The sequence below is a fragment of the Abrus precatorius genome, unplaced genomic scaffold, assembly GCF_003935025.1.
Source record: "Abrus precatorius isolate BTA unplaced genomic scaffold, Abrus_2018 Scaffold11, whole genome shotgun sequence".
Classification (NCBI taxonomy): Eukaryota; Viridiplantae; Streptophyta; class Magnoliopsida; order Fabales; family Fabaceae; genus Abrus; species Abrus precatorius.
The window spans coordinates 25,787,835-25,812,008 of record NW_020874303.1 but is presented as its reverse complement, the minus strand read 5'-3'; the positions used below and the strand labels follow the sequence as shown (position 1 = coordinate 25,812,008).

Below are 24,174 nucleotides of genomic sequence, written 5' to 3'. Positions count from 1 at the left end.
TTTTATAGGTAAAAAATTTATATATCAATTTTTATATAAAATTTATTTTTAATTTTATCTATATTATTATGGTACATCATAACGATGATAAAATAAATAATTATCCAATGCGACACTTTTAACTTTATAGTTCTTCTATAATATCCACTCTTGTAATTTAATTTTCATAGATAAAAAAAAGTGTATATAATTTTTTATACAAAAATTTATTTTAATTTTGTTTTTATCATTGTAGTGACATTTTCATACTATGTCAAGTAACATTTTTCTAAGAATATTTTAAATTATTCAAAAAAATATCATATTTTACTTCATATCTTTTCATTTATGGTATAAAATTTTATTATATAAGTTAACGTCTATTTACTTTAAACTCGTGTAAGAATCATTTCAAGCAAAATTTATGTCTTTATTTATTTTTAGGTGAATATTACCTTTAGTATTTTCATCTTAAATATTACTACTTCTCTAATCTATTATATTCTCGTAATAACTCTCATTTCTTCTTTTATTATTTTTATCTCAACGTTGTTTTTTAATATAAGTAATTTTTTATTGCAGAAATAAATAAAAATAGTAATGATGACTTGATGGGTAGTTCTGATTTTCTTACAAATATACCAATAATACAGAAAAAAAAATTAACTTTAGATATAACTCAAAATAGACATGGCCAATATTCGAGATATCGAGACAAGGATGATAAGATAAACGACAATTATGATGAAATATGATAAAACAAAAAATTAATAATATTAAAAATGAAAATGTTAGAAGTAATGTTTAAAGACGAATAATGATATGAACTTGAATATGAAAAATATGAAGCAAATATATGAAATTTATTTAAAGAATATAGAATACTTATTTGAAAATGATGAAAAAATTGTCTGTTGTCACTTATATGAAAATGTTACCATAATGATATGAATGAAATTGAAAATAAATTTTCTTATAAGAATTGATATACAATCTTTTTTAATTAAGAACTAACTTACAAAATATGTCTTGTATAAAACAATTTAAACTTATCACATTTGATAGATGTTTTTCACTTAAAAGAGAGAACTAAAGTTGGTGTAACGTAAGGATAAAAATAAAATTAAAAATAAATTTTTGTGTAAGATTAATATATAAATTTTTACATATAAAAATTAAATTACAACAAAAAAAGTTTTGTATAATAGCTCAAAATTTATTTATCAAAAAAAAAAAAAAATACAAAATACATTGGGGTACACTTTATTTTTCACCTTTCAACAATATTAACTATGAAGTTTCAGTTTCATTTGAAGCTCAACCTTTTTATGTTTTTATTCATTCTTTTTTTTTTCATTCCATGCTAAAGCTACTTAAATATTGCAATAGTTCCTCTCTTGATTTCTTTCTTTCTCTACTTTTAATTTTATTTATTTAAAAATCTATGACCATGCAATTCTGATATTTTAGTAGATCAATCCTTCCATAATAAAATTGTAAAAAAAAAAAAATTGCGGGAGAAAAAAGATTGAACTCAGTTTTATAAGTCTTTTACATAAATAAAAAGAAATAAATTATATAATACATATATTTTTTAAATTAAATATGTTTACATAAATATTTTAAATTGAGTGTAATAAAAATCAATTAAAATTGACTTTTATTCAAAAGAAAAGTCTATTCCAATTATTATCACTCTTTTAATCATGAAAAAAGTTTATTAAAATTGACTTTATTTTGCAGAAAAAGTCAACTATAATTAAATTTTATTTACATAAATAAGTGCATGAGAAATTAATTATCATTAACTAATGTAAATGAAAAAAGTTGATTATAATAAACTTTAATTAATGCATGATGTCTCTTAGTTTCTAACATCTCACCTCACTCTACCATCTTCCCATTGAGAACTATGTGGAAATCAATCATAAGCCCTTAATCAATAGGTGAAATGGTATGCGAAGACTTGTCATTTTTAAGTGCAACAAATTAGAATAGTTGTCCAACGCAATGGAAGTAAATTTTTGCTCCAATGTTAGCAATGATATTTAACATTATGTAGGTTAGCAAAATAAAAAATAAAAAAAATTCAGTTCTTAAAATTGATATTATCAATTGATTTAATATCTGACTGTGAATTTTATAATTGAATTACATATTTTTTTTTATTTGAACAAAATTGTATAAAATAAAATTTTTTATTAAAAAATGTAACATTTAGTATTAACAATGTCATTACATTAAATTTTATAATTTTTAATAAAATTTTATTATATATAATTTATTATATTATGCTATATTGAAAAAGTTTAAAAAATTGTTGATATATTATTACTGAAATAAGATGTATTTTTATTTTCATGTAAATTAAATCATAATGTTTATGGTCTATAACAAAATGGAATGTGTAATGTGAAAGAAACCAAGTTTAAAGTCTTGTTTGGCTGAGGAGTATAATAAAAAATAAAAATAAAATAAAAATAGAATAAAAAATTATATTTAATTACATTCTTAACCCCTACATTTTAACATACATGTGATTTAGTTAACTTAATTTTAGAGTGAATGACTATATTTAAATATTTAAAGAATTAAATAAATTAAATATAAACAATTAAAATTAGAGGAACTAAAATTATAGATATATTAAAATATTGGATTAAAAGTGTAATTAAAAAATAATAATAATTATTTGTATGAGTTAAAATTAGAGGGTGAAAATGAAAAAAAAAATCTCTACTTATTTGGATGAATAATAAAAAAATAAAAAAAATTATTTTTATAAAATTATAAAAATTAAAATTAATCTCTATTTTTTTATTATATAAATATTTGTAAAAGCTAAAAGATGAAATTAAAAAATATCTTACCGTAACTGTACAACCTTTTTTTTTTTAATTTCTTCTTCGTATTTCTTTCTACTTTGAGGTTTATTTGACCCAACTTTTTTTTTTCTTTCATCCAAACACAACATTTTTCACTCTTTTTTAACTGAAAGAAGTTTGATAAATTCAACCATGAAAGATAAAATTAGATACGTATGGTTGAGTTTTGAGTAGGATAAATCAAGAAAATCGCTTGCCGAGTAAACTAAGATGATGACACTGTTTTAGTTGATATCCATTGCCAACCGACACATGAAACATGATACAAGTTTATCATTTCACTCTCAGTTTATTTTTTGTTTTTATTTTCATTCATCATCATTTTCAGAATTAAAATTTCAACTGTGATGATAAGATGAGATAAGTCAATCAAATAAACTATTGTATCATAATATTCAAAAAATGCTAAAAAAATATATTATATTATTCTCAGTTTCTAACTATTAAATGAACCTTTCAGTCTTTGATATTAGAAAAAATATTATTTTAATTTCTAAAATCAATATCACTGATTTATTTAGCTATTAAAATTATGAAAATGTAAATTTAGTAACTTTGATCACTTCTAAAAGTGGTCTATGATTATATTAATCATAAATAATATACAACATTAATATTAAGAATAAAATTCTCTATAATTATAAAACTTATGGATTAAATTGCTTCATTTGGTAATGTTAGGAGATTAACTAACGTATGATATCGGTTTAAAAGATTAAATTAAATGATAATTATTAAAATTAAGTTTTTACAAATTATAAATTAATCTCAAAATTTGATTGATTGGGTTAGTCTTGAATATTAATTTGATGTTTTACTTTATAACTTACTAAATTCTTATACATTGATGTAATTAGTGCAATACATACTACAAAACATGTATATTACTTGGTAGTGAGTTATTTTAAACTTAATCTATGATATTTGAATTTAAATTCCAATAAATATAACTATATTAAATAATTTTAAAAAAGTTATCTTTTATGATAATCTCATCTGCTCAAACAGTAAGGATAAACATGCTTAGATAATTTTTAATTAGCATGACAATAAAAGTATTTTATCATGGTAATTAAGTGATTATAAAAATAACTAAATTATGTAATTAAAATTATATATTTTTTAATTTATTCTTCAACATAGTTAATAATGATTCTATGAATACTTAAAACTGAGATGTTTTATCACCATTCATATTGCTCTAACATAGTAACATAATTTATAATATTAAGTTTAAATCATAATAAATATAGTTATAAATTAATATATATATATATATATATATATATATATATATATATAAAGAAGAAAAATCTTTTTATACCAGTGTACATTCGTTAGATGTAAGTTAAATAAAAAATTTAGTTAGATATAAGTTAAATAAAAAGTTTAGATTTAGTGTAAGAATTTTTAGATAAATTCTGTTTTTTTTATATATATGTATATATATATATATAAACTAATTTTTGAGTTATATTAAATGTTTTTTAAATTATTACTCACATCACAATTACTGTATTTTATTTAAACATAATTAAAAAATATGCAATAAAATTAAATAAAAAGTCTTAAATTATTTTTTATTATATATTAAGAGATACGTTACAAAAATTATATTTTAAAATAATAATTATATTATTAAAAAATACATAATATACAGTATATTATATTATATTATATTATAATTTTTATTAAAAGATATAAAAGTTAATATAAATTTTTGATAAAATGCTAAAGGAATTTGATAAAAAAAGTTAATATAATTTAATACATTAATATTAATAAATGTTATAAGTTTTAATAAAAATAGATTATATTATATGTATATATAATTAAAAATTTACCCAGCCGAGACGAAATGCTTCCCCCGTCGGGATAGGGTTTTCAGTTCTTACTTCGAAGATTTGCAGTTCGCTCTCAATTCTGCGCGCTCTGCATTTTGGTCTATAAAGAATCGCAATTCAATCATTGTTCTATTTTGGGGCAACTCGCGACTGCATCGAATATATCGACAGCGTCTTAGGTGCGTTGTGTTGTTATTTAGTTATAGCTAGCTATCTGGTTGGTACCTTCAGTCACTGGATTTCTGCATCACTTCGCAATGGTGTTTTTCTTCTTAGCCAAAATTTGTATTTATAATCCTGCAAGTTGAGAATTTTTCCCTTTTGTTTAATCTCTGAAGTCTTCTCCATTAAATAGCTCAACCTCACTCTTTACATTTGATTTGTCTATCTCATTTGACACTAGAAATTCGCTTTTTACACATCTTTTAGTCCTTAGGGAATGTTATACTTGTATATGTATACCCTACAAACACTGGCATTGTGGGTTATGTTATGTGGGTAGGTAATTGGTTTTTGGTTTTGGTGATTAACAGGTCCAGTTTGGAATTGTCTAACTCTAACAATGAGACGGCAGGGGCAGTACGGCGACCCTTCTGCCAATACTTATGTTGCTGCTGAGATGCATCATGGGTCTGGTCAGAGGATGGAAACCAATTCTGGTAATTTTGAAGGTAGGCTAGAGGCGTTCACTCCAGAGAGAGAGAATCCATCATATCCGATTTCCAAGCCGGAGGGTCCGTGGAAATGGGAAATGGATGCAGTAAATATGTCAAATTCAATGGCATCTCGTTTGTTTAATGAAGGCAAGTGTTATTTGATTAATCCTCTGTATGCTTGCTTGTGTATGATGTTACAAGTTCATCGTGTGATGGATACGGCATCTATATAATTTTGTTGTAGTTAGATATCCTGCATACATTTTTCCCATGGTGATTCCATTTTTTAAAGTATTGAGTAGTGGGTGCGATCCTTATCTCTATCTTTTTGGATGTTAATAGAGTCAGTATTTTGGTCCTAAGCACGTGTTTTAATTCATGTTACTTTATGCAGACTTTGTCACTGAAAATGGAAAGTTCATAATGCTTTTTTTAATTAAAATAAATTTAGCATCTTTGGCGTAAACATACAATGAGGAACTTGTGTCAGATATATCTCTTGTACATTTTATGTTAGTACTAGAAGTAAAGTAATTCTAAATGTTCCTCTTGAAATAAATTCAAATAATGATGAAGAGAGAGAAGATGAGCGAAAGAATAAGGGGATGATAAGCAAACTGGGAAGAGAATATTACGTGTAGTTATGTTAGACTATTAAAAAGGCTAGACAATTTAATTCTATAACATTGTTGTTGTAATTATTCAGTTGCTCTTGTAAGTTTTAACCTAGTATGTTTTATTAATGTGTAGAACAAACATAAAAGTAAAATAATGGTAGTTTTTGTGATATTTTGGAACAAACACTGAAGATGAAGAACAATGTTCATGTTCTCTTTTATGCAGAGAGTTGGGCCTTTTCTACTAAAACGTTAAAAGGCTTAACTCTTGTAATTCAACCTTTTACCCATGCTACAGTCTGATATTTCCTTTTAAATTAGAAGTGAGGCAATATCCCATTGAACTGTTCAGTTAGATCTTTTTTAGAATGCATTCTTGATGGTATCAGGTGTGTTGTTTTGCTAGAAAAAATATTTTAAATGTTTCTCTTTTCAATTTACTGCTAATATGCATATCTGTAGTTGTATTTTCCTTATATATCTCACTATTACACATTCTTCATTTTCAATGAATAAAATACATATCATTTCCTCATGTATAGTATGAATTAAGCTCGTTGCTTAAAATTTAGTTTGATTATAGTAATATTCTTGTTCAAAAACACCATCACTTTTGGTGAAGTATCTGGTTTTTAAAGTATTGTAGCATAACACTCCATGTCTAAATGGCAAGATTCATGATTTATATTGTATCATAGAAATGATTTTTGACCACTAAAACTTAGGAGAATCATTGCATGTTCTAGTGTAGGTCAAGGGGGTGATGCTTCAAGGTCATATTTTCAGGGTCATAGGCCTGATCCTATGTTGGCTTTGCAGAACCAAAGCAGCAATGATGGCAGATCTCAAGCCCGGGAAGAAGATATGGATGTTGGATACGAGGGAAATCATTTGTCTCAAACTTTTGAAGGTCTTGAGCAGAAGTTTATGGACGAAATTATTGATCTAGCTAAAGAACTGAATGATGCTGAAGATTCAGAAAATGCCAGACACAGAGAGGTTGGTTAGATTTTCAGGCTCAATGTTCTTCCCTGATTTGCTGACAACCATTAGGTGCTAACAGTATGAGCTGATCTTCTAGACATTTGCAACCTTTATGTCTTTTCTCTTTCTTTTTCTCAATAGATGAATCCATGACTTAATCCTCTGACATCCTTGATGGATAATCCAGAACTATACTGGGAAAGGGGTTATCATAGTAACAATTTATTTGCAGTATTTTTAGAATGAAACACTTTTTAGGTATTTAGAAAGCTAATCAGCTGGGCTGTTGGATTAAACTGACTAGTCTGGCTTCAGCACACTGAAACAGGGATAAACTGACCCATACTAGGAATACTTTTTATGAAGTAGAATGATAGACCCATATTACAAGTGTATTCTAGGAGAAAGGGGAATAGTGGGATATATGAAAATGGGCCAATTAGGAAGGAAGTGCAGGCATGATGCCAATGGAGAAGGAAATTCTGGTTTTACACCAGAATATGAGGGATGTGATTAGGAAAGTAGTAAGGAGGAGATAATAATAAATTTATGGTTTTGAGGTCAAGAGATATGGAGAGGAAACTGGGGCATTTTTCTTATCAGAGTTTATTCTATCCTTTCTTTGTATTTTCTGTTTTTAGGCACTTTTCTCTTTGTTTGTACAGAGGTACCTCTGAAATCTAGGAGCTGGTTTCCATTTCCTCTATGATGAATTTTCATTCCCCAGCATAGATGGGTGTATGAAGGTGCTTTTTAAATTGAGTTGGTTTCTTCTGTCAGTAGATTCATCAAAGTCAATGCGCTGTGTGCTTGGCTGCTTGCTGCCGGCTGCCACATGCACCTTCCAACCTGGTTGTAGGTTGATTGTATTTGTATATTCAAAAACCAATCCCACACATCACAAAAGTCTGCTTACTATAAACAAGTATCTGTTGCCAAAATCTGAAACTGGATCTTGTATTTGGATTAACTTATTTTAGATAAGCAATTTTTTTTTTCTCCAGATCAACTTAAACATTTATCCTCTCATGAAAAAATTATGTTAATCTTTCTCTCCATGTCTATTCACGAATTTGATGGGGTCCCACCTAATTAATGTCTATGAAGAGAGAGATAGACACGAAGTTTTAACATAATTAGATCATGTAGAAGTCTCACATAAGAGGATCTATACCCCTTAAACTCGTTTACCCTGTTCCTTCAAACCTTTGCAGAGTTTAATGTATTTTGCATTTTCAGAAAATAAAAGCAATAAATGCTCGGTATGAAGAAAAATTGGCAGCACTTCGAGCTCAGCATGCCAGTCGCAGAGATGAATTTCTTCAAAGGGAATCACATGCAAGACAACACCAATACCAACAAACTATAAGGGATCCTCACCCTAGTAGTGGCATGATGCCCAGCCACAACCCTCATGGTTATGGCTCTGTTAATACCTCAGCTGCTGCCGTTGGAGATGTGCGGCGGGGTTATTCTGGCAACCAATTTGATCCTTACAGAGAGCAGGCTCGATTTCTTGGGGGCACAAGAGATCATGGATTTGAACCTAGGGGTGCATATCCAGGGGGGCGTGTTTATGATATTGGCTCGCGCTATTACAATTGAGTTGCCTATAATTTTAACTAGCAAATTGGGTTTCAACAGTGGCTTTGCGTTGGTGCTGTTTAAACTGCCTATATTGACATCTATACCTACCATCGTCCTTCTTTTTGTGCTCCCCTGTTTATGGATATTAAGGTTTTTGTGTAGTTCTATTATATAAATCAACATTTGGAGGCATAATTGGGATTTATAGAAATCTTTGATGTGGATGCTCACATCTGAAGTTCTTTTTAAGAGATGCACAGGGTTGAATTATGGGTTGTTCGGAAGGGGAAATGAAGAGAGGAGACAACAGAATTTTATTTTTAAATTAATAAATTATATACTGTTTAGGATGATTAAAAAATTTTATTACATGGAGTTATGTTAGTTTGTCATTTAATTATATGTTTTTTTTTTTTTATCTTAAAACATTATCAAATTAAAATTTGTTTATTTAAAATGAAAATTGTCTTTTTTCTTTCAAATTCTTTTCCCCAACAAATTAAAATGTTTTTTAAAATGAAAAAATAGTGTCCCAAATTTCAACCTAGAGGCGGGTTGGCTTTTGTTGAGCAAATAGTGGATCTGAGGAATCTTTACAGAATTATTCTTTGAAAGAAAAGGTGCACATGTTTGCATTGGTGGAGTGCATTTATTTGTAACTTTGTTGAATGTCTTTGCTGTGTAGTTATCGAAGGCAATAGCATTTAAAATTGCGAATCAATAGTATTATCGTATGTGATAAACAAATAATATTTTTGACTATTGTAATATTAAAATACTACGCGTTGTGTAGACTGCATCGTATTGGTCTAGAAGACGGAGTCCAAGAGAAAATACACTCTCAAAGTGCAAGATAAATAGGCATGGTAGGTTAGTATACGAACCTCAGTACCGGATACCCTATAGGGCATGTGATTGGGTTGACGTAGGTCACTTCGCTTCGCAATTTAAGATGAATAGTAGGTAAGTGCATGAGATTGGTTCATCACGTGAATAAGCGATCGAAACACCAACTTTACAGTAATAAAATAGTGCAAGATTATTATGTGGAGCAGCTACCATTAGGGTTTTCTTGAGGACCACAATCAGTATTATTATGTTTTTTGTGGGTCATTGGCTCATAGAAAAGGATATCTGAGAGTTGCTTTTTATTTTAGGCTGTCTAAAACAAGATTTATTAGGTTACATTTAACGATTTCATCCTTAGTGAAAATTCTGAAAATAACAGTATCCAGCATCAAATTTAGTTCCACTATGAATTAAGTTTATATGTATCAGGACTTTTATTCTCCGGATCAAAGTTCACAATTGAAAAAGAATAAACTGTGCTAAAGTTTTCACAAAATCAAGACCTTTTTCTAGCCTGCCTTTCTCCGAATATGATGCAACTGCACATCCATTCTCTCAATGTCTTGAAAAAGCATTTAATCCTGCCTTCAATATACTTGGTTTTCAAAGAAGGAATTTATTTTTTTATATTGCTAAAGGGACATTTAATCTTATATATTAAATGTTTTTAATTAGTGAATAAAAAATTGAAATGGAATTTTTTAATATGTTAAATGTTCCCTTATTTATTTCGATGGCTGTTAACTCCTTAGTTAATGCTAAGAATACCTATTCACAAAAATATATTTACAGCAACTGATAATAGATCTAAAAATAAATTTAATTTTTAGAATTAGAAAAAAATAACTCTATTATTTCATATAAAAGAATTAGTGTAAATTGAATCTTGAGTTTATGTTAAATTATAGGAAATTAAGCAACTGATAATAAATGTATTTATTTTAAGAATAATATTTGTTGAAAAAATAATTTTTATACTTTTATAACTTTAATATATTAAATTTGTATATTTTTAATAATTTTTGGAGTATTTAAACTTAACTCTAACGACTAAAAGTTAACAAAACCCTAAGTTTTATACCTAATAACACATTTATTATTTAAAATATAATGTAATAAATGCTTGTTGAAAAAAAATTATTTTATTGTAAGAAGTTAATGTGCATTTCTGATTTAAAATATAAATTGACATAAAAATTGAATGCAGAGAATTAATATTCCGAAGATTTTCAGGGAAAGAAAATAAAGGGGCAGTAAATAAATATACGAAACGTAGGATATATTTATTTTCCCTCCCCTCCCTGTAATTCATCCTCTCCTCTTCACACAAAAGCTCCACTCTGCAATTCCCTCGTTCTCTGCCTTTTCCGTCTCTTTCCCTTTCTCTCCGCCTTCAAAATAATCTCCAACTTTTCGAACCCAATCTTAAATCTCTCTCCGCAATGGACTCTGCCTCCGAAGATTGCTCCGATAACTCTCAACGACCGGACTCACAAAAGGACCAACGAGTCTATTTCGTTCCTCACAGGTCTCTTCCCTTTCAAGATTCAGCTCTTTCTCACTTCAATTTAATTCTCGCTTTTGTTTACTTTCCCTAAATCTGTAACTCCATTTCCACACTGTCTCTCCTAATAATTCAACGCAACGGGACCATCAATGCCTGTTAGGGTTGAAACGATCTGTATTTCATTTCCTGTGTGTTGGCTTTCTGGTTTTTGTGTTTTTCACGGCTTAATCGAACATGCTCGCGTGTTGGATTTTTGTGCTTTGTTTTGATTTGTATGTGATCCGGGCTTGTGTGCGTTGGTGGTGAGGAATTGGTTGTAATTGAATGCGTGGAGAGTATCGGTGTTTGATTTTGTGTTTTTTAGGTGGTGGAAGGATGCTCAGGATTCAATGCCTGCGGATTTGGATAGGAAAAAGGGAATTGCGTATGCCTCTTTTCCCGGTTCATCCTATGCTGGTCCTATGAAGATTATCAATACCATCTTCAACTCAGATCTTGTATTCAGCCTTCGGAGGGAGGACGATTCGCAGCACATTTGTGAAAATGGCGAAGTTGGTGTGTCTGGCCGCGACTTTGCTTTGGTATCGGGGGATATGTGGTTGCAGGCACTCAAGTGGTGAGTGGTGTACACAAAATCTCACCCCCTCCTCTTCTGTTATCTTTATATATCTAACTCAAGTGTGAGGAAAGATGACAATATAGCTTAAAATGTTTTATATTGAAGTTAGGATGTGCACCGATGCAACTTTTTTACTTCATGTTGTGGTTTGGATCCTATAGCTTTCTGCAATTTGGATAGCTGTGAAATTCTCCTGGCATTGCATATTTATGGTACAACTTTGTGCAGTGTATTTGTGCTTAATAGTTTTTAACAACTGTGTCATTCCAAAGAGTTAAATGGTTCCTCTGGTTCTTTTTGTGAGACACTTTATAGTTTTTATTAAGTATTTATTGCATGTTTTTCGTTAGCCCTTAATAAATGAAGTTGGTCGGAACTTAAAATTAAAATCAACATCAGTAAATTTTGATATTAGGGTTAGGTTCCATGATAGTAAACAAGGTTAAAGCTGTCATGTTATAATATTTTTAGAAAATCAAGAAAATCAATCAACTTTAACTACTTTTATTGGTTTGTGTATTTTAGTTGAAATTATCTTATAAGAAGGACTACAGGACTCTGCTAAACAAAGAATTTCAAGTCTTAGTTGTCATGTTATAATATTTTTAAAAAATCAAGAAAATCAATCAACTTTAATTACTTTTATTGGTTTGTGTATTTTAGTTGAAATTATCTTATAAAAAGGACTGCAGGAGTACCATGTCTGCTGAACAAAGAATTTTAAGTTTTAGACATAGTCATCATTGATTTTTCTATTTCTGTGGCAAATAAATTCTACCATTTTTTGTTCTTGAGTTTCTAGCATGATTTCATTAATTATTTTATCAAATTTGGGTTTTGACTTCTTTGGTGCAAGGTAGTCAGAATCTCTTGTTATGTTTACTAGCCAGTTCAATATTTCTTTGGTTGGCATGATGGGCTCACTGTTTTCTACTAGACATTAATGAAAGCACATATCTCTGGGAGTGTTTTGCATATTGTTGGGCCTTGTCCACAACTTTTGTGCACGTCTAAGCACACTTCTCATATTAGCGATTATATTTCTTTTATGAAGTTGCAACATCAAGTATACTTATTGCCACCTAATAAAGCTTACTTGTTAACCATATTTGTCCTGTTTAGCGATGGATTCTATAGATGAAAGTGCCAGTGGTGTTATTATGTTTTGCATTGATTTGTGAAATATTTTGGATATTTATTCTTCTATCTTAGCTGTTAATCTTTTATAACCATCAAGTATCTGAAGCTTGCTCTACAACCTTTGAATTGAAGTAGCACCCTTGACTGTTAATATCTAATTACATCTAAACAAGTGCCCCTGGATTGTACCATATGCTGTCTGTACTACATGCCTTGAACATAGAAACAACTAGCATATTAATGAATCATACATTTGATGCATTGATTCATAATTTTAGTTATATCTCCGCCTTTTGTCTTTGTTTTGTTGGTGTATTTATGCACATTTATAGAAATTCTAGTGATGAATGGTATGTTCCTTAATAAGCAGATTTTTTATGACTTGCAAGTTTAACTATTATTTTTTAATTTGGATTTGCAATAAAATTAGTTCAAGTTTCTTAATGCAACTGATGAAAGTGTTTTGATGTCTGCAATATTTAGTTTGTTTAATATGCATGATCACATGCTTTGATATTTCATTTAGGCATAGTGATTCAAAAAATGCAATGAAGGATGACAAAGGCTTTTCAGCTACCGACAGTGATATGGCAGAAGTATATCCTTTACAACTCAGGCTTTCTGTTCAGAAGGAGACAAATTTAGCGACATTTGGCATAAGAATAAGCAAAAAGGTCTCCCTCTCTCAGCTAGGTCTTTTTTCCCCTTCAATTTCTTTAAGCATTGTTCTTGTCCATGGGATTGCTATTTTTGAATTGACTAGGGTCATTTAATTGGTTAATATTGGTAGTTTTTTCATGGAATATTGAGAAGTTAGATACATAATTTTTATGTCTTCCATCATTTTTGTTTTATAATCATTTAAAGATTGACTTGAGATGGAAAATATTTCAGAACTGAACATTTGCTATCCATATTTTGTTCATGACTGGGTTCAGTGCATCATTTTGTTTGGATGGGTTTAAGACCTGCAGTTTTTTAAAGACAATGTTCAACATGATAGAAGTATATACTCAAATTCCAATCTGCTGTTTCACCAACTACAGTTTTTTTGTTGCACCTCTTTTACAGTACTACAAAAAAAATAAAAAAATCTAATACGCCGTTTCCATTTGTTCACTTTTCTTAGGACAATGCAGTTGAGCTCTTTAAAAGAGCCTGCAAAATGTTCAGTATGGATTCAGAGATGGTAATATTCTTTTTACAGCTGTAGTTATCATAAACACGTGCACACATACACACATATATATAGACACAGACAATTCTACTGTACTGTTGCAAAAATTGACATCTTTTTAACATATTATTGCACAGTTACGAATATGGGACTATTCGGGTCAGATAACCTTGTTTTTTATGAATGACAAAAATCAGGCCCCAGTAGACTGTCAAAGGCAGTCTGATCAGGAGGTATTTGCTATTATGTTTTGGTTTTTTTGTTTTGTTTTGTTTGTGCTTGTATGTCGTTGTCATTTATATTCGTAGGTCAGAATTTGATCTTGAACTATACCATTTTCCCAGTGTTGGGAATGAGAATCTGTTATGTGCCACTGCCATGACCCTTTGCCGACTTAGCATGCTTCTAACATTATGATTTTTGCATATTAATACTGTTTGATACTTTAATGTACACGAGTTCTCATGTGCATGACATGCTCCGTCTTTCTTGATAGCTTTGGAAAAACATTATGTTGACACAATTTGGGTCAATATCAGGTATTGCAATATGGACACATGATATTGGTATTGGTATATTTCCAATGTTATTCATTTAATCTGCCAGATAAACTGTTTAGTTTTCTGTCATGGTTGAGTTTTTTTACACGTGATCAGATATTAGTTTGGACTTCAGACAGTTATTTGTGAGTAATTCTCATTGTCAAATTTTTCTTGCTGAGAATTGAACCTTTACATTAGGTTTGTTAATGCAAGGCAACTTAAAGCATAATTTCTTGGAAGTTGAATGCTTCTTGGATTTTATGCGTCAAGGATAACTTTAATTTCTACTAAAATTTTCATTTGTTATCATTTAACTTGTCTTGAGTTTATGATAATGACTTCAGCTTTTGAAATATTGTCTACGATTGGATTCCCTTATGTGCTATATTGATGTTAACTGTGAATGATATACAGATTCTTCTGGAGTTGCAAGTCTATGGGTTGTCAGACTCAATTAGATGTAGGGATGGGAAAAAAGACGAGATGCCAACTTTTTCTGGCAGCTCTTCACTGAAGATGAATGGCACTGTTGACAGTGCAAGTTCTGATTGTATGCATACCAATTCTTTGACCTTCTCTTTAGGACCCAGTGAAGCTGGTTCCTTGGGATTAACTGGTTTACAAAACCTAGGAAATACTTGCTTCATGAACAGTGCCCTCCAGTGCTTGACACATACGCCAAAGCTTGTTGACTATTTTCTGGAAGATTATGGCAGAGAAATCAATCATGATAACCCATTGGGCATGAATGTATGTGATCATTTTATTCATTGCTCACAATTTAATAGCTTTATATCTTTAGATATTTTATGGTTGGGAACTTCAGTGCCTGTGATGTCTTACACTATTTCATATATGCTTCTTTGCCAGGGTGAGATAGCTTTGGCATTTGGAGATTTGCTTAGGAAGTTATGGGCTCCTGGAGCAAGTCCTGTGGCACCAAGATTGTTCAAATCAAAACTTGCCCGATTTGCACCTCAGTTCAGTGGGTTTAATCAGCATGATTCCCAAGTTAGTGCGTCTGGCCCTTTCATTCTGTGTTTACTTGGGATTTTAGCTTTACAAGGTTCTTGTCTCATGTACTTTAACATTGTCACTGTATTTATGTATCTTTCTTGATAGGAACTTCTTGCTTTTTTGTTGGATGGTCTTCATGAAGATCTGAATCGTGTTAAATGTAAGCCTTATATTGAAGCCAAGGATGGAGACTGTCGACCAGATGAAGAGGTTGCTGATGAATATTGGCATAATCATTTGGCTCGCAATGATTCTGTCATTGTTGATGTGTGCCAAGTACGTACTCATCTCATTGCATACAATTGTAGAATTAATTACTTAAGCACACATAATATGAAGAACCACTTTTTCATGGTGGTTATTAAGTAGTTATTTTAAGCACACATGCATGATTTACGCAAACATTAATAAGTCTAGTAAAAGCAATCAGTTAAAGAGTACTGTGTTAATGATTCAGTTATTAAATAAGTAACAGGATCTTATGTCTGTCATGCCAAATTAACAAGTTCAAGAAATTACAGATGGATTAATGTCTATAATCTTGCAAAGAGAATTTAATGAATTATGGCATAGCATTATTAGAGCAGAAAATATATAGTCATCTGATTTCTAAATACATTATTTGAAGTTTCTTATGAATTGTGTTAAGTATCATATTTATATAATTAAAGTGCTTTGGAAAAATTTCATTAGCTTCTTTGTTGTTTGTGGGGACATTTCTATTGAGGGTAATAGTTTCTCGTGAGAGGTGAGAAATGTGAATAATGACCATTGGACCTTCCTTAATTAGTCAAGAATATTAAAGTATCAAGTCATGTTAAGTTTAAATCTTGACTATTTATGGAATCCAAAACAAATTATATTTCATGATTGCAGTTAATTGTGAAAAGAGTTAGAATAATGAGGAAATCTGCTAGATTGAGTGATCCTTTCCGACCTCTAAGAGATTGATATCTTCTTTTTTTGGCTAATTCATTTGAGATGAATTTTGCTGTCATTTTCATGCTCTTGAGCTCTACTTTATTACTCACTGTTCCTATGGTAACTCTCTTTACCTTATGGATCACATTGATCATTTTATGCAGGGTCAATATAAATCAACATTAGTTTGTCCTGTTTGTAGGAAGGTCTCTGTGACATTTGATCCATTCATGTATTTATCATTGCCTCTACCATCAACAACAATGAGGACAATGACTTTAACTGTTGCTAGTAGCAGTGGAGGAATGTCTCAATTATCACCATACACCATATCTGTTCCAAAAAATGGAAGATTTGAAGATCTGACCCGTGCTCTTAGCATTGCATGTTCTTTGGGGGCTGATGAGACCTTATTAGTAGCTGAGGTTTATATTTTTTTTATTATTTGTTTTAACTCAATTTTTAAGTCAGTTCCCCTCCACTTTGGGTTGCTTTGTTGATACATTTTAATCCTGTTGAAAACCATATGTCTGAAGCTAGGGCTCTGGTACAGGTATACAACAACTGCATCATACGCTTTCTTGAAGATCCAACTGATTCATTATCCTTAATCAGAGATGCAGACAAACTAGTTGCTTACCGATCTATGAAAGATAATGAGGATGCCCCATTGGTCGTCTTCATAAATCAGAGGATGGAGGAGTAAGTCAATATGTTTCTGATAATAAGATTTTCTTTGGTAAAGAACTTTTCATTGTTATATTTTTCTTTTTTGTTTTGTTGATTGCATGAACTAGTATCTATTGAAATCTCACACATTTTGACTAATATAGCGTATCATGCACATTTTGTAAAATTTTGACCATCTCACCTGATTGGAAAAACTGAATACAGGCATAACTACAATGCACAAAATGGCCACCAAAAAATAAACCATGCACTTGCACTATTTTATTTGATCGAGATACAATTTTTTGGCTGAGTTGTTAGCCTTGTATCTTTTCATTACATTTTAGATTTATGCAAACACTTACCTTGTTATTCTTATCTACAAAGGAACCTTGCTATCAATGCTATGAAGTTGCTAGCAAAAGTTAATCTGTTGAACCCAATAAATATGAATTAATGTTTCCCTGCAAGAATACTTGTATAGGGAAGGGAAAACTCTAATTCCATTTTCATCAAGCCTCTTGTTTCTTGACTAAGGTTTAATTAGCAATTAAACATTTGACATAATAACTTTGGATGAGTTTATTAAATAGAATTTTGAAACAGGTATTTAATTCCATATAGATGGTGAAATGTAAATGAATTAATTATATAAAAATGCTTGAATTTTTAGGAAAACCTTATTTCATTTAAGTTAGAATATTTTAACATAATTTTAATCAATTCAAACTTGAATCATTTATTTAAAGCTTTGGAATCTCTAACCAACCATCCTCTCTATATTGTTTTATTTTGTTAATCTCTGTTTAAAATTGCACATTGCAGTGACAATTCATTGGAATTCAATAGTTTTTTACTTTGTTCAACATTTCAATTTTCCCCCCCCTTGTATTCATGTTTTAAATTAAGTTGATTGAATATGCCATGTCCAAATTATGATGCCTATAGGTGTCTTTCGTAGGCTGAATGATTTCATGAAACTTTTTCCTTGTCTTATATTCACTAGTCACTACAGTATGTTGCTAGGATTCAGCGGGGATTTGATACTTACCTCACAGACTTCATAAAAAAATGGATGGGTATACATGTACACATACACGTGCATGCTTTACATGGGCTTCTATATTGTCACTTGTAATTTCATTGCCTTGTAATGTTAGTATTTGATATAATTTTGTCAGGCAGGACGTCCATGGGAAGCTGACTCCAAATTTGAAGGCCTTTGGAATTCCTGTTGTGGCTAGGCTTTGTAATGACATAAATGGATCTGATCTCCGCAATTTGTATCTAAAGTGGTTCCATCCAATCCAAAAATCAATTGATGAGACCTTAGAAAATTGTGTTATGTCTAAGAAAACTGAAGAAGTTGCAGAAATGGAAGAGGTCACAACTCCTAATTTAGATCCAAATGCAAATGGGTTAGATACTCCTTCTGATGGAGGAATGGATTTCTACTTAACAGATGAAATGGGAAAGAATTCCAAGATATCAATGAGTGAGCCGCTAGCAATAAATGGAGAGTCAAGGCTCCTGCGTGTGCTTGTATGTTGGTCAGAACAACAGATTAAGAAATATGACACCCAACTTTCTATTTCATTGCCTGAGGTTTTCAAGTCTGGTTTTTTAGCAAAGAGACCTCCAGAATCAGTTTCTCTATACAAGTGCCTCGAAGCATTCATACAAGAAGAACCTCTCGGACCAGAAGACATGTGGTTAGTTAATCATTTTTTTATAGCATTAGGAAAAATACTTTGATTGGCATACATATCACTTTGTTCTATCTGGAAGATATTTTAAACTACTGCAATAGTATATATTTAATCTTTATCAAACAGTTTAGTTTGGGACTCACATTATGCAGCATTTTTATTCAGCTCATAACTGCTATGAAGCCAGTATTGCCATCATTATTGCCATAAATTATCTTGTTTGCAGGTTACAGTTGGATACTTAGTACCATCAAAGTTCAAACCCTTAATAGTGTCTTATTAAAGACTGATCAGGGCAGCTGCTTGTTTTGTGATAACTTGGATTTCTGTAATTCTATTTACACTTTTGTTTGTAGATAACTTAAATTTACAAGTCAGTCTTTTCTCCATGTTTCTTTCTTTCTGGTATATGTTGGAGGAGCTTTCAGTTTTCCTAATTTTAATCTTAAAAAATGCTTGCAAAATATTTTTTTCTAATTTTTTTTCTATCAGAACATACTGCTGTGTCAATGTTTCATATAGCTATTCTGATCTTTTGTTTTATGCTCCATCAATGAGGGTCATACACTTGGAACACACATTACTTATCTTACTATTGTCTAAGGTGCAGCTTTCTGTGATGTTAGGTACTGTCCTGGCTGTAAAAAACATCGTCAAGCTAGTAAGAAGTTAGATCTTTGGAGACTTCCTGAAATTTTGGTCATTCATCTTAAGAGGTTTCAATATAGTCGTTACATGAAAAACAAACTGGAGACGTATGTTGACTTCCCTGTGGATAATCTTGATTTGTCAGCTTATATTACCCATGGGAATGGGAATTCCTACCATTACACACTTTATGCTGTTAGTAACCATTATGGGAGCATGGGAGGCGGTCATTATACTGCATTTGTCCATGTAAGTGCTGTTCATTTTTTTAATACATTTCTTTCTTTGATTTTAAGTAATATATTTGGGAAATGAGAAATGATTTTGAAACATTAGAAATGCTCTGAGAACATTATAGAACATACTGAAGCCCATAAAATATTAGGAATGGTTTTAGAACTCTACTATTCTTATCATTATTGCTTTGAGGATTGACTTCTAGGCCTTTATCCATTGGCTTACTTGGTGAGATGGTGAAATGTTGATTGTAATCATTGTGATCATTATGAAATTGTGGAAGGTTTTTATTACTTATAAATGCTAAAAAATGTTCTTTTTGCAAGTGCTAATATTCATCCTTTGTTTCTGCTCTTTCACATTTCATGTAGCATGGCGGTGATCAGTGGTATGAATTTGATGATAGCCGTGTTTATCCCATCAGCAAGGAGAAGATAAAGTCTTCAGCTGCCTATGTTCTATTCTACAGAAGAATTTTTGAAGTGTTAACATAATGACACAGAGTAGCATATAGTTCAAACAGCCTATTAAAGCTAGAGACCATTTATTAACATTATTGCCGCTGGAGTCTTACAAGTATACAGAGGGTAAACCTTGGCTCAAGGGTAAGGTTATTGCATTGTGACCTGGTGGTCAGAGGATCTAGTTGCGGAAATAGTCTGCTCATGAAATTAAGATTCTGTACATCTGAGCCTCTTCAGACCTCACAATGGGAGGTACATCGAGCATTGGGCTGCCCCTTTTCTATTTAGTCTTACTAGTATAGTTGACAAGGCAGCATTCTTTTTTCACGTTTACTCTTTAGAAGTTTTAGACTAATTGGCGTTTTGGTAGGGAAGAAATGGAAACTTCAACTTCAGAGGCAAGTACTGAGGAAGACTAACATAATTACAACTAAAGAGACAAGGGATATAACGGAGAGATGAAAGCATATTGTTTACAGCTGTTTAACCTTGTAAAGAGAATCTTTGTTCTAAAGAGAGTTGGACTGAAACCTGTGAATTAATTTTACTTCAATTATAATTTTTTTGTCCCTATTTTGTTCTTTTAGTCAAGACTGAACGGAGATTTTGAATTCATTGATGGATTGTTAGAACTTCTGTATTTTAGTCAGGATGGTCTCAGCATATTGATTTTCTGTTTCCTTTTATGGTGATCAAAATGTGGCGTGTCAGAAATTCACGTTTGTAAGTTGCAGTCTTGGAAAAGAAAAATTGTTTAAACCGGCTTCGGTATTTTCTTGCAATAGTTCGACGTTCTTGATATATCATTACACTTGGATAATATAAGCATGAAGAATACTTCTTCCCCGAGTACAGAAAACTTGTCCTTGAAAAAAAGTTGTACTGCATTCAACTATTTTCCGTAGTAATTTGACTGGAGAGGAATATAAACTAAGATTTGTCACTTTACATTTGTCTCGTCAAATATTAGGGAAAATTTAAAGGGAAGGAAAAGTGGTTTTTAATTTGGGTGTAGTGACACATGAAGTTTTATTTTACCTCGTTATTTGCTCCATTAATACTTATGAATATAGAGTGTATTTTTTTTTTCCTTCATTTTCTTTCTATTAAAATTTCTCATCTTTGTCGATGCAAACATAATGAGACTCAACTAGTGGTGGTCTCTGAATCAATTTTTTTTTACCATTCTAGGCGTAATGAACATAGGAAAAAACAATAAAATTGGTAGAAACTAAGTTGGAAAATTGGATACTGATATTCGGCACTGCCTTAAAGTTATATGTGGCCAATAAAATAGCGTTTTCATTGAAAACGTAAGGAGGACACGGATAACCGATGGACGTGAACTACACACTTCACCGTTTTTACTGCAGCTTTGGTTTTGAGTAGTCCCGTAATGTCTTACACGTTAGTTCCGAGCAAGATGGACCGCGTTTTCTTTGTTTCCAATTTAGTGTAAGATGTGCTAAGGCACTACTTTGATTATAACAGTACCATAGTACTTGAGGCAGCCTTAAGCGTAACCAGGACCACTGACTTTTCAAATTCTGCTCATTGATCAACATTCTGTAGCTCTTAGTTGTAAAATATGCTTCCCTTTAGCAGGAGCCTCGTTTCCCACACAAGTACTGTCTTATTTTTAGACCACCCCGGGTAACACACACAAACTAGTCATACTGGTGTGCTCTTTACTGGTTTCAGTTATCTTATTCCCCAGAAAAGAGAGAGAAATAGAGAGGTAAAGTATAAAAACATAAGGGACATTAAGTTATAAAATATATCTGTGATCTCTCCCTTTACCGTTTATTGTAGGTACTTTTAGTACTACTTTTTAATTAAAATTAAAAATTTACTTCGATAAAAGATGAGCATTTAATATTATCATAAATTATCAAAATAATTTTTTAATTTTAATTAAAAATAATGTTAAAAATACTTTAAGAATTGTATTAAATTTTGTCTTTATTTAGGATAGAAAAAAGAGCAGCCCAACTGGTGATGGGATCCTTTAGTAAGCATTTATATCTCGAAGTTATTAGCAATTTGTTTAATAAACTAAAACAAATTGAATGTTTCCCATAACTAAAATGTTTTTGGAAAGAGTTCACCATCAACATGTTTACAAAAAAACCTAATAAATGTGTCCATTGGCATGCAAACTTTATGCGGATTTCCTAAAAAGAATTGCATGATTTGTACTCAGATTAAATTTTTGGTTCTTTTATTTTTTAAAGTACTAGTTTTTTTCCTTAAATTTTAGAAACCACATTGATATGCTCAATATATATTATTTGTCACTATGCTTGGTATGAGTTTTTAATAAAGCTTTTCATGATTCTTTTTCTTTTTGGGTAAAAAAATAATTTCATAATTCTATGTTTCTACAAAAATATGCATCTATGCCACTACAGTAAATCAGGACTATTTTTCTTTCACTCTCATTACAATTACAATCATCTTGTGCATATAAAAAGGAGAATGATGCATTTTTTTTTATCATTATGTGGGAGCAACCTAATCGACCGAGAACTTTTATTGCATCAATATAGACATCATACAATTTGTTTTAGGTATGTCTTATCTTTAAAAGACTTCTGTTGTTGTGGTATTAGAAACTGATAATTAGATGTAGACACACCTTTAATATTGGATACTTGAAATCAGTGATAGACATGCATTATTGAAAGAGTTATCCCATAAGTGATATTATAGCTTATTAAAACTTCCTTTGTGTCATAATTTTTGTATCTATTATCAATATATAAGATCCCATATGTTAGAATAGGGGTGAGAGACTATAAAGTAATTTTCATTGAGAGAAAGACTTTTTAAAAACGTACGTGAGCGAATTTTTATTGACTCTCAAACATTGTATATTCTCATTTAGTTATAGTATAGATTGAATCACTATTTATGAACATACTCTAAATTGGATGAATTACGAACTTTTTTTTTTATCAATATTTTATTTTCTTTTATATTTCATCTTTGTGTTTCATATTTATTCTTCTCTGTTTTTTATTTTTATGTTCTACCTTCAACAAATATCTCGAGTTTTGAAATCGAAAATACCCTCAAATATTTATTAGATTAACTAAATATGCATGTTTTAGAAAAGTGTCCAAAAAAAGTTATACCAACCCCTATAACGAAAAAGACAAAATAAAACATATATGAAATTATAAAGAAATATAATATAATGCCCAAAAATTTCAAAATACAAAAATGGTTTAGAAAATACATAATTTCACATACGTGAGTTGATTAATAATATATATGTAAATATCAAGAAAGCTTTGAGAGGTAGGGTAATGGAAGGAAAAGAGAGTAGCAGGGTTGTTTGGTCCGTAAAGGAATCTCTCGTTGTTTGGGGCCCATAACGAATGGTCCTACTGGCAAATTGGCAACGGCGTAAGTGAAATGACAGTCAGAAACATTCATTTATTGTTTTCTGCAACCAAAGATAAAGTCAAGTCACCCATCTATCTAGCCATCTTTCTTTCAGACAAGATCCATACCACACACACACACACACACACACACCCCCACACACACCCACATGCATCCAATTAACTCACCTACTTATTGATTTGACGTTTCAGATTCTGCCCTTTTATCCTTATCCCCCCAGACAACCTCTCTTCTTCAACCTCTCCCCATTACCATTCTCACTTTCTTATACAATAAAATTCTCATGCTTATCCATAATCTTTATTTTATTTCTTGTTTACATTCATATTTAGCTTCCCTATCTATGGGTGCAAATAGAATGATAGTTATCTTTCACATTCTCAGGAGCTGCACCCTGTATTAATTGAGAGCAGTGAATAAAAATTTCCTAGCTAGCTCAATTTCTGAGCTATCTCATATCACGAAGTATACAGAGGTTATCTTAAATTTTCTTTGGTCTGTAAGGAAAATGATAAATCTGACTTTCAATGCAAACTCGTGAAGTCTTTTGTTAGATAATAAAAAATTTTACATTGACAGGTTAATGATAAATTAAAAATTAAGTATATAAATAAAATGCAAAACTTAAAGTTCACTCTTATCTCTGAGGTTTACATTCAAAGTTTTGTATATATTTATGCACTATTAATACTGTTCATAACAATTTTACCTA

At 30.7% G+C, this 24,174-nt stretch overlaps 2 protein-coding genes across 5 annotated transcripts; both read left to right on the top strand.

The window, feature by feature from the left end:
• The first annotated feature begins 4,724 nt into the window (after positions 1-4,724).
• LOC113853563 lies at positions 4,725-8,802 on the top strand. Of its 2 annotated transcripts, XM_027483993.1 has the most exons (5): positions 4,725-4,887; positions 5,242-5,511; positions 6,733-6,980; positions 7,749-7,820; positions 8,205-8,651. In XM_027483993.1, the coding sequence occupies exons 2-5, from the start codon at positions 5,271-5,273 to the stop codon at positions 8,568-8,570; spliced, it is 927 nt and encodes a 308-aa protein (XP_027339794.1). In that variant the 5' UTR covers positions 4,725-4,887; positions 5,242-5,270; the 3' UTR covers positions 8,571-8,651. The 2 variants fall into 2 exon arrangements, with proteins under 2 accessions (XP_027339794.1, XP_027339795.1); XM_027483994.1 differs by lacking the exon at positions 7,749-7,820 and having other exon boundaries at positions 8,205-8,802.
• Positions 8,803-10,690: 1,888 nt separating this feature from the next.
• Positions 10,691-20,837, top strand: LOC113854194 (ubiquitin carboxyl-terminal hydrolase 8). 3 transcript variants are annotated; one of them, XM_027485080.1, is made up of 13 exons: positions 10,691-10,929; positions 11,273-11,524; positions 13,194-13,341; positions 13,797-13,856; positions 13,982-14,077; positions 14,801-15,136; positions 15,257-15,397; positions 15,509-15,679; positions 16,489-16,749; positions 16,878-17,026; positions 18,175-18,705; positions 19,329-19,599; positions 19,959-20,835. In XM_027485080.1, exons 1-13 carry the CDS (start codon positions 10,844-10,846, stop codon positions 20,079-20,081), a joined length of 2,625 nt encoding a protein of 874 aa, XP_027340881.1. In that variant the 5' UTR covers positions 10,691-10,843; the 3' UTR covers positions 20,082-20,835. The 3 variants fall into 3 exon arrangements, with proteins under 3 accessions (XP_027340881.1, XP_027340883.1, XP_027340882.1); XM_027485081.1 differs by lacking the exons at positions 10,691-10,929; positions 11,273-11,524 and adding an exon at positions 11,631-11,739 and having other exon boundaries at positions 19,959-20,837; XM_027485082.1 differs by lacking the exons at positions 11,273-11,524; positions 13,797-13,856; positions 13,982-14,077 and having other exon boundaries at positions 10,728-10,929; positions 19,959-20,837.
• The last annotated feature ends 3,337 nt before the right edge of the window (positions 20,838-24,174 follow it).

What these genes read in the sequence shown, in the direction of transcription:
- LOC113853563 (XM_027483993.1), top strand. Translation starts at nt 5,271, where the DNA reads ATGAGACGGCAGGGGCAGTACGGCGACCCTTCTGCCAATACTTATGTT. An exon ending in ATCTCGTTTGTTTAATGAAG is followed by an intron (nt 5,512 to 6,732) that starts GCAAGTGTTATT and finishes GTTCTAGTGTAG; the next exon opens with GTCAAGGGGGTGATGCTTCA. An exon ending in AAAATGCCAGACACAGAGAG is followed by an intron (nt 6,981 to 7,748) that starts GTTGGTTAGATT and finishes TTCTGTCAGTAG; the next exon opens with ATTCATCAAAGTCAATGCGC.
- LOC113854194 (XM_027485080.1), top strand. Translation starts at nt 10,844, where the DNA reads ATGGACTCTGCCTCCGAAGATTGCTCCGATAACTCTCAACGACCGGAC. An exon ending in ATAACCCATTGGGCATGAAT is followed by an intron (nt 15,137 to 15,256) that starts GTATGTGATCAT and finishes CTTCTTTGCCAG; the next exon opens with GGTGAGATAGCTTTGGCATT. An exon ending in TCATTGTTGATGTGTGCCAA is followed by an intron (nt 15,680 to 16,488) that starts GTACGTACTCAT and finishes CATTTTATGCAG; the next exon opens with GGTCAATATAAATCAACATT.